Raw genomic sequence first — 18,319 nt, 5'->3', positions numbered from 1 at the left:
AAAAAAAGACCGAATCAGATTTAAAGAAATCCTTTTTGGTACAAGATTAGGCTTTTAGAAACTATAAAGCAAATAGTTTTCTGAACAACTAAAAGAAATTATCTAGAATGCAAGTGTTTTGTATGTTTATATATTAAAAAATAGCAAAACTATGTTGTTGTTGTTAAGTGCTGTTGAGTCAGTTCTGTCTCAGCCCTGTATAGAGCTTCCCAAGGGTGGTTGGTGAGGATTGAACTGCCAACCTTGCAGTTTGTTTGATTGAAGATACAGAAAATAGAATGGGAAGTCACAGATTGCCCCACTTAAATTTAACAACCTAATAAACATAGATTTTTTTTTTTATTATTAGAACTTTGCTGATGTAAAATATTAGTGTTGGAGACTTTCAGCAAGATGGCAGACTAGGCAGATTTTTAATACTAAGATCTCAGAAATGGACGATACACTGAAAGGGCAAAGAAGTGGATTTGAATCAGAGGAAGCCAGAATTAATGGCCCTGAAGATAAATCTCATTAATACTAGTAAACTAGAAGAAAGTCAGAAAAAAGAATGAAAAAAATCCAAAGAAAGCCTGAGATTTATGTGGGATACCATGAAGAGGAATAATTTATGGATGATAAGATTCCATAACATGAAGAGATAATGAAAAACAAGAAAATTGTCGGGAGAAAACTTCTCTACCATCATGAGAGATAAGAAGATAACCATTCAAGAAACTGAATGAATGTCGAACAGGATAGACCCCAAATAAAATTACCAAGACATATCATAATCAAACATTCCAAAAATAAATACAGAGGAAAAATGAAAAGTTACCTACAAAGATGTACCACCAAGACTCAGCTCTGATGTACCAGCAGATAGACAGGCAAGAAGACAGTGGGATGACATATACAAAACTCTGAAAGAAAAAAACGGCCAACCAGGAATCATACACCCAGCAAAGTTGTTGTTCAGATACGATGGTGAAATTAGAACATTTTCAGACAAACAGAAATTCAAGGAATTTAAAATAACGACCAACTTCTCTAAAATACTCAAGGCTGTTCTTTGGAGTGACAACCAACATCAGACACCAACCTGAGATTAACATACATGACAACACTACCCAGAACTCAATCCAGATATAGAAGTATCCAGAGTGAAACAAACCACCAAAACAAACTAGGAAACTAGAGATATCAGTTAATAGTGAGCTAGTTGATGACAAAGCAAAAAGAGGGAATAGTTTGGATACAGAACTTCCAAATGGTGTGAAGAAGTTAAGTAGATTTTAAGATAAACGGCTGTTTAAACAGGGGAAAAAATTGATGAACTATAGAGTAACTGCAAAGAAAATACACCATCATATAAAAAAGGAAAATCAGAAAAGATTTAGTAAACATTAAAACAATAGCAATGAAGAAAATGAAAAGAAAAGCCACAAACAAAGTGAACTCAGCACAGAAATTTATGTGGAACTAGCAACACCACAAAAACACAGTAAAATGATATCAGTCAATTCATACATTACACTGAATGTAAATGGATTAAATGCACTAGTCAAGAGATAGAGAGTAGCAGAATGAAGAAGACAACAGATCTTTCAATATGCTGTCTACAAAAGACATACCTTACACACAAAGTACAATAGAAAAAACGTGGAGATAGCCTAAATGCCCATCAACAGAAGAATGGTTAAACTTTGACACATATACACAACGGAGTACTACACAATGTTGAAGAATAACAATCTACAAAACACTTCATAACATGGAGGATATTCTGCTGAGTGAAATTAGTCAATCACAAAAGGACAAGATATGAAATCACTGTTGTAAAGACTTAAGTAAAGGTTTTCTTGCTAAAACATTCTATGATGATTACCAAGGATGGAGGTTGGTAAAATAATTCTCAGAGTAAATGATAGTCATACATCAAGTTGGGTGATGGGGAGGGCAATATACAGCAAGAGGGAGGTTAGCACAGGAAAGATGAAGGTAGTGGAAGACATAAGGAGGAGTGCAAGAGCTAAGTGAATAGAAGTAAATACTATTAACTGATGGTTTGCAATCATTGTAATGACACAAAGTGTATGGTTAGTTGAATGTGGGACTGATGATCTATACTGTAAACTGTCACTCAATTCACAATAAAAAATAAAACGAATAGAGATAAATACTATTAACTGATAGTACATGGAGGGGATTGCAATCATTGTAATGAAACAGAGTATACTATTTGTTGAATGTAAACTAATGATCTTTTCTGTAAGCCGCCTTCATTCATTTCATAATAAAAAGTTTTTAAGAAGTAGTTACATTCGCTTCTGCTAACCAATCAGTCAGCAGTTTGAACCCACTAGCTCCTTCCTGTGTGGAAGAAATATATGGCAGTCTGCTCCTGTAAAAACTATAGCTTTGGAAACCCTAAGGGGCAGTTCTAGTTTGTCTTACATGGTTGCTAAGAGTTGGAATCAATCTGATGTCAACAGACTTGGTCGCTTGTTTTTAAAAATGTAAAATAACCTTATTAGGTGATTGTCTACTTTAATTAGGATAGTAAATAATTATGTCTTATTTTGTAATAAATTAAAATCCTCTGTAGTTAGTCTTGCTTTTTAATATGAATAACTTCACACGTAAACAAAATAAAGTAGCTTGAACTCCCATGTACCCATCACCTACTTTGTTATTAGCAATATATTTGGCCATTCTTGAATTACCTATATCACAGAATACTCCCTACTCCCACTCAATTATTTGTTTAGATCTTTCTTGTTAAATTTGCATGTAAAGAACCAGTTTTTACTGTAGAATTTGAAAAATAAGTACACTCATGTAACATACTTGCACTGTCATGTAGAACGTTGACATCTCTCTAAAAAATTTTTTATGTCCTTTCCTGATTAACTCTTTTCACCAAACTGCTTTATTTGTCATAATAGTCTCTCTCAAGAACTTCGTATAAATAAAATGTTAGGATATACTCTTTTGCATCTAGCTTAGTGCATGTCTGAGATTTATCCATGCTGTTCAGTGTAGTAAAGTTTGCTTCTCTTTATTGCTGAGTGTTTTGAGAGTTTGTTTTTGTAGGAATATGAAATTTCTCATTCTAGTTTCCCGTTGATTCTTTTGTAACTCCTTTTGTGGATGTATATTTTTCATTTTCTTGGATAAATATCTAAAAGTAGACTTGCCAAGTTATAAACTAGGTATATATCTTAACTCTATAAGAATGTCAAACATTTTCCCAAAGGTATACATTCCCATTCACAGGAATTCCAGTTCTGAGTTTTTACCAACCTTTGATTTCTTTGGTCTTTTTAGTTGTAGGCATTGTAGGAGTTTATAGTAGTATCCCATGATTCTATTTTGCATTTCCTATCAGATCATTATATCTTCCTTTGAGAAGTCTCTTGCCCATCTTAAAAATTGGTTTGCTTGTTTTATATTATTTGTTATAGAAATTCTTTATGTATACTGGATTTAAGTTTTTATTGAAGTGATTTATTATGTTAGAGTTGATTGATTTTTAAATGGCAAACCAAAATTCATCATAGGATGCATCCCAATTGGTCATGACTATTATCACTTTTCCACCACTCATCTGTCAGTTTGTCATACTGTGGTGGCTCGTGTGTTGCTATGAATCTGGAAGCTATGCCCCATGTATTTTAAATACCATCAGGGTCTCCCATAGTGGACAGGTTTCAGCTGAGCTTCCAGAACGAGAGACAGACTACTTCTGAATGTTTAGTTACTGAAAACTTTATGAATAACAGTGCAATGTTGTCAGCACCAGAATATTGAATATTGAAACATGATGAAGAGCACCCAAATATTGTCAGATACAGTGCTGGAAGATGAGCCCCTCAGGTTGGAAGGCATTGAAAATGTGATTGGGGAAGAGCTGCCTCCTCAAAAGTAGAGTCGACTGTTATGACGAGAATGGAATAAAGCTCTCAGGACCTTCATTTGCTGATGGGGCACAACACAAAATGAAGAAAATCAGCTGTAAACATCCATTAATAATCAGAACATGAAATGTACGAAGTATGAATCTAGGAAAGTTGGAAGTTGTCAAAAATGAACTAGAACTCATAAACATCTATATCCTAGGCATTATTGTGCTGAAATGGACTGGTATTGGCCATTTTGAATCTAATAATCCCATGATTTACTATACTGGGAATGACAGATTGAAGAGGAATGATGTTACACTCACCATTAAAAAGAACATATCAAGATCTGACTTGAAGTACAACACTGTATGAGGTATGATAATATCCATATACCTACAAAGAACACCCAAGGAGCTCTGGTAGCTTAGTGGTTACCAATCGGGCTACTGTCTTCAGGGTCAATAATTTGAAACTACCAGCTGCTCTGCAGGAGGAAGATGAGGCTTTCTGCTCCCATAAAGATTTACAGCCTCAGAAACCCTGTACAGGGTCACTGTGAGTCGGAACTGTTTCCATAGCACAATAACAACAACAAGAAGGAAGACCAGTTAATACTACTATTAATCAAACTTACACATCAACTACTAAGCCAGTGATAATGAAATTGAGGAATTCTACCAACTTCTTCAGTCTGAAATTGATCAAATATGCAATCAGGATGTATTGATAATTACTGCTGATAGGAATGCAAAGGTTGGAAACCAAGAGGAAGGATCAGTAGTTAGAAAATATGGTATTGGTGATAGAAATGGTGCTGGAGATCAAATGATAGAACTTTGCAGGACCAATGACTTCTTTACAAATACTTTTTTAAAATAACGTAAAAGGCGGATGTGCGGATGATTTGTGACTCACCCGTATATTGTCATGCTATTTTAGTAGCATGAAAGGATAAATAAAACATCCATTGCCTATAATGTTTAAATCCTGGTGTGGTGCTGTGGGTTAATGCGCCAAACTGCAAAGCCATTTGAACTGCAAGGTTGGCAGTTCAGGCTCAACAGTTGCTCCTGGGAAACCCTACACAGGGTCGCTATGGGTTGGAACCAGCTCTGTGGCACTTAAAAACAACAACAACATAATGTTAAAGGAGTAAGATAATCTGATTATTTGTCTTTGTTGTTTTTTTTTTGAGGTGTGTAAAAGTTGTTTCTTCAATATTGCTTTTAAAGTTTAACTAGACTTGATGACAGTGGGTTTAGTAAGTAGCATACCGTGAACGGTATTTAGTATCTGTTGGATTCAGGAATCTTTAGTGCTTGCATGTAATTAGCATTAACTATGTGTGTGTGTGTGTGTGTGTGTGTGTGTGTGTGTGTGTGTGTGTATATATATATATATGTAATTTTTTAAAATATTTTATTGTGAATTATGTGATAGTTTACATGGGAGAACATTAGTTTTACATTCATCCTATCGTATATCGTTTCATTGCCATGGTTACCATCCCCTCCATGCATCAACCAACCAAAGGGTATACACTACAAGCCTGCCCCCTGGTCGTCAGCACACAGCCCCTCTCCCTCTCTGGGTCTGAAGTTCCCAGCTGCTCCATCTCTCCACGTCATCGTCTCTGCCTCCATCTCTGGTGTCACTGTTTCTCTTGGTAGGGTCCTGCTCTCCGCTCTTCTCCCTTGATGGTCCCAAGGACCTCCGTTCCTAGACTGCAAAGTCAAACACTCCCCTCCTTGCTACAAAACATCTATCTTTACATTTCCATCCATCACAAGCAGTCCTGATGTCAGTTATTCACCATTATGTCACAAGAGACCTAGTCGCTTTTCCTTTCATCAACCCCGCCTAGACAGATTGGATACTACTCAGTGGAGATTCTGCCTTCCTCCATGTCCTCTGGATCTATATTCCTTCTTGAAAGCTTGTAAGCCAGTCACTTCTTGCCTTTGTAGCGCCCCCATTTTGGGTAGCCAATGTCCAAGTGGTCCATCCCTGTCTACTCTGTGTATGGAGAAGGTGGGAATGATCCTTGCTGTAAAGATTTGTTCCCTCTCTTGAGTTACTGCATCCATAGATCAAGTTCATCAAATTATATCAGATTACTCTTTGTTCCTCTACTTTCTTCTAGTTGAGCTCTGATCATCCAGTCATTGAAGCCAGGTCAAGTGGGTATTAACTGCAAGTATGGGTGTTCTTGTGCATATACCCTCTCTGCAGCTGGATGCTTCACTCTCCATTCTAGTCCTCTGTGGCTATGTCACTAACTCTGGGCCCAAGAGTCCCCAGGTCTTGCCACACTGGTGGCCGACCAGGTCTCCATCTGGATTCACAGGAGTCTATTGAACGTTGTAGGGCTTAGCTTGCAGCTTCATTGCTGTTTTTCCCTCACTTCCTCTTATGGGTGACGAATGTGGTCTCCAATCAGAGCGTGTATTCCCATTGAGTCTAGTCTTGGAAGGGCATTTGCTCTGAGGGGACCCTACCACTTGCCTTGATGTCTCCTGGGCAAGCAACTTGCTTGTTCTTGTAGTAATCAGTTGGTATTTTTCCTGTCGGTCTATCTTCTGTTCTTCTAGCCACTCCTGGCTGGTCTGCCCATCCTTTTAAGTGGAAATTTCCCATCTCTGAAGATTCTGGATTCTGTTCAGGATTCCACCTGTAGTCTTATGTAATGCAGAGGCTCTGCAGGATATATGTGTATATTATTACATGTACAAAATGAATAAACCAATCTAAGGCATAGTTTGGTTTTTTTGGTTTATTAATTCATAATCATATTTTTGCTTCACACTCATTTAGCAGCTCTTTCTATTGACGTTTACTTAACAAATATTGATTGGGAACTAAGTAATTCACCTGGCCTGACCTGAAATTAGGAGATTTTTCTTGCAAGCAATTCATATCAATGAGGTAGGTTTTTTTTAAAGCCCTTAAATGGTAACTTCTGTGTACAAAAAGTTTAGGGGCTGGATTTAGAAAGTTACTAGACTTAATTAAAGTTAAAATTTTAAAAACTTAGTTCTTCCCTTAGTTCTCAAGGTCCACTTTAATAACCCAGTTGTAATTTTCACTTTTAAAAGTCTTAAATATGCTAAACTGCGTTTGTAGCTTAATATACCCTGTTTGCTTTAAAAGTGCTTCAGTTGGCTTACAAACTTTCTCAAGTGAATTCGTAACTTAAGTTTAATGAGACTTGTAGATAGGGTGAGATTTAATTTAAATGTTATTATTTAGAATTTAATTCAAATATTCAAATGTTATTTAGAAGCTTAGTAAAACTATCTTCGTGCTTCCAACAAAAATCACAGTACAATCAGCTTATTTAAAGCTTTACAATTATAATCTATTATAATTTAAAGTACGCTATTACTCTTTCGTGGCAAGTTAGGCATTTCTGTTGTTTCCACTTCCATGTGGTCAAGTTCAACTCAGAGTGATCCTATCTAGAGTTTCTGAGGTTGTAAACCTTTACCAATATTCCTAAATTGGATTTAATTTAGTTTATTAAACTTCTGGTGATGGTAGTGGATATGTACCTGTCAGTTCCAACTCATAGCGATCCTGTATAGGGTTTCCGAGGCTGTGAATCTTCATGGGACCAGAAAGCCTTGCCTTTCTTCCAGGGAGCCACTGGTAGTTTCGAACTGCTGATCTTGACTCGTAACCACTGCACTGCCAGAGCTCCTATTAAACTTCTGGGGGCTATAAAAAGACTTAAGCAAATAAAAGAAACAATTGTGTTGTTAACCAAAGAAAGATGAGTTATAGTGTGTAGAGGTTTTTTTGTTTTCATTTGGTTTTTTTTGGGTTTTTTTATTATTATTATTATTTTTTAATCAGAAAAATGATCACAGGACTTGATTCTTTACACCAACCAACCTTTTTTCTGCCAAAATTTATAGCATCATTTGTGGGCCATACAAAATTATTAACTTAAAAATTAGCCTCCTATATGTGGTGTGGCACTATGGGTTAATGCACTAGACTGCAAGGTTGGTGCTTCAAGCTCACCAGTCACTCCTTGGAAACTCTCTACAGGGTCACTATGGGTCGGAACCAACTCAACAACAACAGCATAATTTGCTCAAACATTTAATTAATTGACCCCTCCTAGTGTAATGGTATGGAGTCCTGGTATAGTCCTGTGGGGTAAAGCACTGGACCACAAGATCAGTTTGAACCGTAAGATTGGTGGTTCAAAGCTCCAGTCGCTTCTTGGAAACCCTGTACAGAGTCACTATAAGTCAGAACGGACTTGACGGCACTTAACAACAACAACGTGATGGCTGGAACTGCAGGCCCTGTACGGCCCTTAGCCCGGCATTCCCAAGCCCTGCCGTACACCATCAGTGATACTTAATTCTGCCGGCCTCCCATAATAATAAGTAAAACTTGTTATTTCTTCTTTCACAGATTCAGTTGCATTTTGCTTTTTTTCTGTTGATTTCAACTCTGAAAATATTTACGCATCACACTATTTAATTTTGCATCTCTTTTAAGGTTTTATTTGACCTCCACAGTTTGCTAATGTCATACTAAATAGTGTAACATTGGTGATTATTCTGAAATGTCCTGTGGTTAAAATATAATGTAAGAAAATAGTATCATTGGAACACATAAGAACAGGTAGCATACTACAGCTAAAGGGAAACTTATCCTAAGATAGCCAAGGATGCTTTTGTGATTCTCCAATTTTCAGGTGCTCTATACTCTTAGGAAGATACTATATGTACATTGTGTTGTATCTTCTATAAATTCTAAGGTAAGGTATTTCCCTTTTGTTAAAAAAATTTGTCAGAGCAAACTTACTTATTTTAGTACCATTTAGTCTTTAGAAACTTAAACATGTAATTAAAAATTAAGGGGAAGAGTCCACAAATATTAGAAAATATGAGCTTATCCAATGCTTTCTGTTACTACCAAAAAGTTCCTAGGACCTGCATTTTCTGTAAAATAGTATTAATTCTCAGCAGGTTTTTTTTGTAGGTTTAGAGGTGGTTGTCATTAATCAAAAAGTAACATTTTGAATAAGAAAATGTTCATCTTCTGGTTTTCTTGAAGACTTGATAAAGTACTTAAGTACTGTTTTCCAGAATATTTCCTTTAAGTCTTGTGTGACAAACTGAGAAATAGCTTTGCACACAGTGGTTAACCAGTAGGTTTTCTGCAGGGGGTTTCTACTGAGAGCTGACAGAGGGCATCTTGGCAAATGTTCAGAAATGTATAGTAACTTGGCTGGGCCCTGCATGGAACCTCATGTTCAGCAGAATTCTTCTGACCTGCCTCTGCATGCCAAGCTAATCAGCAAACACCTAATGAGCCCACTCCAAAGAAGCAGACCCTCTCCCAACCTACTTCATTTTCATATGTTCTCTGGGGGTGGGGAGACAAGACTTCATGAGGACTGATGATGCTGCAAAGACCACAATAATGATAATTAACTTGCTGAATTTAGAAGATTATGCTGTTAATTAGTTGCAAAATAAAGATAAGTAATAGAGCAGCAGATGGTAGGATAACACCCTAGAGAAGGAGGGTTATTACTCTGATGAGCTTTTGTGGCACATATGAAATATGGAGCTGACTTTTTTCATAAATTGTTTCTAGAGAACATTATCTTTTTTCTTTGAACTATGATAGAGTAGTTTGTTCCTACTAAGTTATGACAGGTGTGGTAAAATTTGTTTTCAAGGGTGTAACATAGCATTATAGACCTTGAACAGCAAATTATTTTATAACAGATAAACTCTTTAAATGATGGTGTGAGATTGGTCAGTACAACAAGCTGTTTATCCTTTAATGTGTGATGCCATAGGATAAGCACTCAACCTCAAGGTCAGTTTGAACCGCAAGGTCTGCTGTTCAAACTCACCAGCCACTCTGGAAAACCCTATACAGGGTCTCTCTTGAGTCAGAATTGACTTGACAGCACTAAATAACAACATCCCTTTCTCTCTCAAGAGTCCTGATATGGTGCTATAGGATAAGCACTGGACCACAAGGTCAGCTGGAAGGTTGGCAGTTCAAGCTCACCAGTCATTCCTAAGAAACCCTGTACAGGATTGCTATGAGTCAGAAATGACTCGACAGCACTTAACACACACACATACCTCTCTCAAATGACTTTTTCAACACAGTTGAATCTATTGCTAAAGATTAACACTAAACATTGAAAACACTGGTCTGCTTCTTAGATATACAGTAATAAGTCATTTTCGTTTTCTTTCAAAGAATGTATACCTTTAATTTTAAATTATTCTTAGGTTTTATTGAACATGTTAGAGAATGTTGTTGTTGTTATGTGCCATGCAGTCGGTTCTGACTCATAGCGACCCTGTACATGGTTTCCGAGGCTTTAAATCTTTACGGGAGCAGAAAGCCTTATCTTTCTCCCACAGAACAGCTGGTAGTTTCGAACTGCTGACCTTGCGGTTCGCAATCCGATTCATAACCGCTACGCTACCAGAGAATGTAGACCTTCTAATCTTATAGTTATGGACTGACCCATGTGTCAATTTATCAATGTACCCAATCTGTCAATTACTAATATACTTAGAATACTTAATACTAAATAAAAGCTCTAACTGGCAAAGCTTTTCAGGGATGGGGACTATCTGGCCCACGGGCTGTATAAAGCCCAAAAAATCATTTGGTCTGGCTTTGCCAAGGCATCTACAGTTCTGGCCATCACATTGTTGACTCCAGGTATCACGTTGTTGTTGTGAAGTGTTGTCGAGTCAGTTCTGACTCATAGCAACCCTGTATAAGGTTTCTGAGGAGTGACTGGTGAGCTTGAACTGCCAACATTGTGGTTCAAACCACCATTGCAGTCCATTGTATTAACCCACAGCGCCAGGGTTAGCTCATCAAATGTTTGACCTAATATTGTTAAGTGCCATTAAGTCTGTTCTAACTCATTGCAACCTTGTATAGGGTTTCCAAGGAGCAGTTGGTGGATTTGAACCACCAACCTTGCAGTTCAAACAAACCTTGTGGCCCAGTGGTTTAAGTTAATAATTTTATTTGTCCCATGAATGATGATCTAAATTTTGGCACAAAAAAGGTTCCCTACCCCTGGCTTAAAATATCTTCTTTGGAAAGAGTCTTATGAAGACTCTTCATAAGAGTTATTAGGGATTTTATTAGCTTATTTTGGTTGCGGTTTCCAGTTTCTTAAAATGTTTAGGCAATCTTTTATACCTTCTTAAAGTTCTAATTCTAATAGATTGATTAGTGTTGAACCAGTGCTTTCTCATGTCTCAATTCTTTGTATATGCATTCTTTTCAAATGTACTAAAGGGGAAAAAATCCTTTAAACAAATAAAATATGTTCCATGAATTACAATTTCTGGTCCCAGCTTTGTTTCTGAATCACTCTGTTATTCTGGGAAGAAACTTTACTTTCTTGGTTTCTTCAGTTCTAAGATAACTAATTGATTTCCAGTATCTTTGCTAGCTTCACAATTCTGTTGTAAAATAAGTATCCATTGTACTTTATATTTGATTTTTTTAAAAAAATCAAAAGTACTTGACCATCTTTACAGTACCCCTAAGAAATATATGGAGTCCTGCTGTGATGCTATAGGTTGGCAGTTCAAACCCCAGGTGCTTCTTGCAAACCATGTATACAGGATCACTAGGAGTCAGAACTGATTTAACAGCACTTAACAACAAGGAGCTCTGGTAGCGTAGTAGTTATGAATTGGGCTGCAAACTGCAAGGTCAGCAGTTCGAAACTACCAGCTGTTCGCGGGAGAAAGATGAGGCTTTTTGCTCCCGTAAAGATTTACAGCCTCGGAAACCCTGTACAGGGTCACTATGAGTTTGAACCGACTCCACTGCACATAACCACCACCACCAACAACAACAACAAGAATTTATATGGTTGGATTTTATGTAGGTGGTGTTTTATTAGTTAAAAAATTTATTGAATAGTACTCAGTGACAGTTGTCACCTATTTTTCTCTAATTTTTTTACACATAAAAGTATTTTAGATGCTATTTTTTAAAAATTAATCACAATTAAGATAGTGTCTCTCTGGGTCAGAACCAACTCAACAGCACTAACAACAACAAGATAGTGTCAGTTAACCCTTAAAGTCCTTTTCTTACATACTACACCTAACAGCATACTTTCCAAGTTAGACTCATTATAATCAATGTAACAGCAGGTAGCAAACATTAGCTCTTCCTCACTGGATGTTACTGTATGTGTACCCTAGGGCAGTTTCAGGAGGATAATGAAGTAATACTGATGGTGCTTTTCAGTGCTCTATAAAGTAGTAACTTGCCCTACTAAAGATTATTCAAGAGAGTGGTGTTTATGTGCATCAGATTCCCTTATGTGCAGTTAGTGTGTTTCATTAATTCTAAGAGTTAAGCTCTTCATGATAAAACTTTAAATGTTCTTCAATTCTGTGGTAGTTTCTACCTAAAGATTGCAAGATGTTTTACCAACACATAATTTACCAGGCTTCAATTCACATCTTGTCTTCTAGTTAAATTTATCTACACTTTATATCCACATATGAAAGCCCCAACCTTTTTTTATGTAATGTATTCTAAGGTGTAGCATTCTGTTTTTAAGTTATAAATATGCAGTGTGACCACATCCCCAGACTTTCCTCCTTTGTTTTAGGTTTTATGACCCACGCTTTCTAAGTTCTGTCGTTCTGCTGTTAACATTCTTGATCATTTATCCTAAGATTCCTGATTGCAGCCCACTACTGCTTTGAGCACACATCGCATTTCAGTTTGTAGCCATCCAATTCCAATTAGTCCATCATCACTTATGTCTTAGCTACTATTGTGGTTATTTCTACTTGTTCAAAACCAGAAAGGAACCAGGAATCTCACCTGGATTCTGAAATAGGCAATGAGTTATATGGTCTTGAGAACATATTCTTTATAAAATACGTCTGGGGCTAAACCTGCTGAAGATGACCCCTAAGTAAATTTTGAAAACATAAAAGTATAGGAGCTCTCTGGATTCTTTGGCTTGCTCTTTCTCCCCCTGCTAAGAAAGCAGGTAACTCAATAATTAGTTTTGAAAAATAAGGAAACCAACATTTGAGAAATTCTTTTAAGAGTCAGGCAATTTTGCCATTTATTAATTGTGCCTTCAACCGTGCAAGGTTCAAACCCACCAACCACCTCCCCAGAAACCTTAGATATACATCCCTTAACAACTATCTTTTTTATAGTAATGTTGAGAGTAATCAGGCTGAAGTGATTAAGAGTCGGAACCCATTCGACAGCACATAACAACAGCAATGTAATTTATAGCAGTAAAACTTTTTTAAGAAAAAAACTACTGACTTCCTTTTTAAAATCATACCCAGAATTTGCAATGATTGCCAGTAGATTAAAAATTACCAGTAAATACTTGTCCAGGTATAATGGTTGCCTCAGTTGAAATCCTAGTGATCAGTTTTTCCATTATTAAGGGATGCAGATCACTTGTTATAGAAGATGAAAAGAAATACATATATGAAAATGAAAAAATTACAAGTTTTTGAATACTTGTCAGATTTTCTAAATTGTTCTTAGAGTGAATGAAAGCAGTTGTACCAGAGTCATTTAGGGCCTTTAAAAACAGTTCTCTCCCACTCAGTGTTTGCTGCAATAATCAGGGAAGGAAGAGGGAAAGTTGCCAAGAATCTCTGTTTTTAACACATTTAGCCAATGTTTATTTACTTATAGAATGTTTGGGAAGCACTAAATAGATTCATCACAAGGATCTGTATTTTGTAGCCTCCATCCTCCAAATACGCTCCTGAATGTGGATCTTAGAAAAATGAAATGGACTTATCTCTGAATCATATTTGTGTGATGAAACTAATTTGGGCTTATGGGCTACATTCAGCAGTAGGAGTACCAAAGGTCCCTTTCAGTACTAAGATGCTAAGGTGGTATGATTATTTTCTCCTATTTGTTCCATACTTACAGATCTTAACCAATAAAACTTCCACAAAGATCGTATGTTTTATTTTCACCAAAGAAACCAGTTTCTGTCAATTAGCAAATAGATTTGTTGGGCACCTACTGTGTTGTAAATCATTGTGCCAGTTGCTAAAATGGATGCAAAGAAATGTAAGACAGTCTCTACTCTTAAGGCATGTACTGTCTAATTGGGATATAAGATGTTCATGTATGAAAGATTTTTACTAAGGGAATAATATGCATCATTCAGATTGTGTCTGTATGAAAAAGTAACCTTAAATATTTAGGACTTAATTTTAATATTAGATCTGTCATACTCTGAAAATAAGTCAAGCACAATTCAGTTAACTGGCAAAATGGAACACAAAAGAAGGAATAGATGTGTAACAGCAAGACCTAAGGGAGGCAAACCCAGCTATAGACTTCTGGAATTTTCATTCTGACAGGTAGCAAGCATATTGTTAAGCTATAGACTCTGGAATTTTCATTCTGACAGGTAGCAAGCATATTGTTAAGTGCCATTGAGTTGGTTCCTACTCATAGTAACCTGTATAGTTTCTAAAGATCAGCTGGTGAGTTTGAACTCACCAACCATGGGGTTTGCAATCTAGTGCTTATCCTATAGCGCCATACCAGGACTCAAAACAGGCAGCACAGTGACCTGAAAAATGGCAACATCAGGTCATCATCCAGGTAAGCACATGACATCAGACCAGCAAAGATAAATCTTGCAGGGAAGATATTTAGGTTGAATGTAGGCAGGGCCTGAGTAGATGAGACTAATGGAGGATAGGAGTAGCATGGAAGAGAGCTTATAGACGTGTACATAATAATTAACTTGTGCTGCTTATTTGAGTTGAATGATGCTAGTTATTTCAAGCAATCTTTTTTTACTCCAACTCTTTTCCCAAAATTGTTTAGGAACAATGAAGTATAAAATCTTTTAATAGTATCAAAAACTCAGGGAAGGTTACCAAAGATCCTCTTGTTTATCTTACTGGTATTAATAGTGATATTTGGAGTGCAATGAGATACAATACATTTTATTTCAAATTTTAAAGCTGAATGTCTTTATACATCCCTTAACAACTATCTTTTTTATAGTAATGTTGAGAGTAATCAGGCTGAAGTGAAAAGCAGTGGACTGTTTTTGAAAATGGTGTTTGCATTTCAGAGATTGAAAGCTGCTTTGACCCAGCAACATCCTCCAGTTACCAATGGAGATACTGTCAAGGGTCATGGTAGCGGGTTGGTTAGGACTCAATCAGAGGAATCCCGACCACAATCATTGCAGCAACCAGCCACATCTACTACAGAAACTCCGGTATGTATGTAGTTTTTATCACTTAGCATTCTGTTGCCATCATTAAAAAAGACAAAAATATAACTTAATGGTTACTTTATATACATTGGGGGGAAAAAATACTTTATTCCAAAACCGTATCAAAAGCCTTTTAAAATTTTGTTATTGTTCATGTCCATCAATTTGATTCAAACTGATTGTCACACCAGGTGTGCAGAATAGAACTGTCCCGTTGTTGTTATTGTTAACTCGGTTCCCCATAGGGTTTTTAATACCATGTCCCTTTTGGAAGCAGATCTTCATGCTTGTACTCTGTGGTACCTGTGAGTAGGTATGAACTACCAGCTGTTCGGCTAGCACTCAACTGATTGTGCCATTCAGAGACTTCAGTTGTTAAGTGCTGCTGAGAGTTCTGACTCAGAGCGACCCTGTCTAGGGTTTTTGAGAAGTGGCTGGTGTATTTGCACTGCCGACCTTGCAGTTAAAACCAACCTTGCAGTCCAGTGCTATCCTATAGTGCCACACCAGTACTCCAGAAGACTCCAGCAGTTCAGTGTAAAAGCACTGATACAAAAATAAATAAATAAATAAAAATAGTTGAGCAACTGTTAACTGTTAAGGTCACCCTATAATTGTGTCTATGTTACCTTGATATGTTGGTCACACATGGCACAGTACCCATCAGTACTCTGTACACAATTTTTCAAGAACAGTGAAACTGAATGCTGCTTAAAGAAACTTATTTCATTCTCCATTATATTATTGAGGCTTTTTATAGAGTTGCCTCTTTGGAAAGTTAGTGCCATAACTTAAAAAATAAGGTTAGAATCTTATATGAGAGAAGAAATTTTCTTTGAATGTTCTTGCTTATTTTCAAATACTACTAACTTGTCATAAGAACCAAACAATAAATCAATATTAGTAGATTTTTTGAAAGAGTTTTATTTGAAATGTTCTGCTATACAAACTGAAATTTTAAGTTGTGGAAAAATTTAATGGACTGAAATTCTGAATATATTGTATACTAACTTTTCAGTGTTACTGAGGCATGACCAGTTCTTCAGAAAAGAAGATAACTAGGGCTTATGTTGCTTTTCAAGTACCAAGACTAAGATTTTTTTTTTTTTTTTATCTCTTAATATCTTTTTAATGTATTTGTTGAATTGCCTGTTTCCTAAAATCTCATATACCTGTGATTACTAAATATTTTCTGTTCTACTATGGTGATGTCCCTTGGAGCTATTAGAGTGAATAGGAATTAGCAACTGTTCTAAGTGAGCCAAAGAGGCAGACATTTTTTTCTTTAGTAATTCTTTTACTGCTTTAAATAATTTATCTCCTTACTTATTGTCGAGCATTACTCCTTTTTAATACAATTTCTTTTTTTCTTTTTTTAAAATCTGGCTCCTTATATTACCTATACCCTACTTCTAGGAAATCAGCATTCTTTTAGGGAAATAGGTACAGATTTATAGGTATATACACATACTTCCATACATATGTGTATCTACGAAGGGCCTTCAAAAAGTTCATGGTAGAGTTGGTTGGTCCAAAGTGTGGTGGGAACTCCTGAGCCCATGGACAAGGACGTAGCCACGGAGGCCTAGAGCTGAGAGTGAAGCATCCAGCTGATAGTAAGTGAGAGGAGATACACAAGAACACCCAGACTTGTAGATCCCATTCGACCTATCTTAGATGGCTTGACGATCAGAACTCGACTAGAGGAAGATTTCAAAAAAAAAAATTTTATAAACGAAATACATGTGAATGGCTACAATTTGATGAACTTGGCCTATACTTAGGGATGTAATAGCTCAAAAGACCAACCAAGAGGGAAAGAGTCTTCACATCAAGTAGTAATCCTATCCGCTCTGTATACAGGGTTGATAGGGATGGGCAACTTAGACATTGGCTACCTAAAATGGGGGAGGGGGGTGTAATAAAGGCATGAAGTGACTGTCTTACATGTTTTCAAGAGGGAGTTTAGTTTTATAGTGTGCAGGGGAAAGTAGAACCCTCACTGAATAGTTTTCATCTTGTCTAGATGGGTCTGGTGAACAGAGATGGGGATAAAATTCTTACGCTTCAGTTGTTGTTGTTATGCCATTGAGTCAATTGTGACCCATAGCGACCCTGTATAGAGTTTCCAAGGAGCAGCTGGTGAGCTTGAACCACCAACCTTGCAGTTAAAATGACTTTGCAGTCTGATGCATTAGCCCACAGCGCCACACCAGGACTCCTAAGCTTCAGTAGTGAGTAATTATTATAATGGCTAATTGAGACTGTCACAACTGTAAAGGTAGAAGTTTTGTATCAAAAAGGGGGCTGTAGTTAATCTTACAGTCTAAAAACAGAGGACCCTAGGACCAGCAAGGGAGAAGATCATGAGCAGAATGTGGGACCCTATCCAGAGAAGCAGCGACACCAGAGAAGGAGGCAGAGAGGAGGACATGAAGAAATGGAGCAGCTGAGGATTCTTGACTCATGGAAAAAGAAAGGCTGTGTGCTGGCGACCTGGTGTTGGTGGCCAGGAGGCAGGCTTGAAGAATGTGCCCTTTGGTTTTTTAGATGATTATATATTCCAGCATGTTTTTGTGTACACCACCCTCCCCTTAAAAAAAAAAAACCAACAGAAATACTAGAAACAGAAATACTGTTGAATGATGATGCATGGAGGAGATTGTAATCATTGCAATGAAATGATGGGTGTAAAACCAATGTTCTCCCATATATGTTGTTGTTATGTGCCGTGGAGGCGGTTCCAACTCCAAGCAACCCTGTACAAGGTTTCTAAGGCTGTAAATCTTTACGGGAGCAGAAAGCCTCATCTTTCTCTGGCAGAACAGCTAGTAGTTTCGAACTGCTGACCGTGAGATTAGCAGCTGGATTTGTAACCACTACACCTGATTTGTAACCACTGCACTACCAGAGCTCCTTTCTCCCATGTATCCTCTCACCTAATTCACAATAAAAACTTTTTGTGGAAAAAAAAATTCATGGAAAAATGGAATTAAAACCAATAGAAAATTTCCACAAACTTTTTGAAGCCCCCTTGTTGTATGATAAGTCAAACAATTCTTGAATTAAAACTTATGAAAACAGCAGATAAACTTGAAATTGTTTATACTGTTGTTGCTGTTAAATATCTTCGAGTCAATTCTGACTCATAGTGACC

General features: G+C 36.9%; 1 protein-coding gene across 2 annotated transcripts in view; it reads left to right on the top strand.

Moving 5' to 3' along the window:
- The window catches only part of ATF2 (activating transcription factor 2), a 116,186-nt gene that overhangs the window by 66,352 nt on the left and 31,515 nt on the right, over positions 1 to 18,319 (top strand). For both annotated transcript variants that reach the window (XM_006866660.1, XM_006866661.1), the window contains one exon: positions 15,016 to 15,165. In XM_006866660.1, coding sequence (XP_006866722.1) covers positions 15,016 to 15,165 — 150 coding nt within the window. The remainder of the gene's footprint in view (positions 1 to 15,015; positions 15,166 to 18,319) is intronic.

The sequence above is a fragment of the Chrysochloris asiatica genome, unplaced genomic scaffold (genome assembly GCF_000296735.1).
Source record: "Chrysochloris asiatica unplaced genomic scaffold, ChrAsi1.0 scaffold00094, whole genome shotgun sequence".
Classification (NCBI taxonomy): Eukaryota; Metazoa; Chordata; class Mammalia; order Afrosoricida; family Chrysochloridae; genus Chrysochloris; species Chrysochloris asiatica.
The sequence above is the reverse complement of the archived record's forward strand: the minus strand, read 5'-3'. Positions and strand labels throughout refer to the sequence as shown.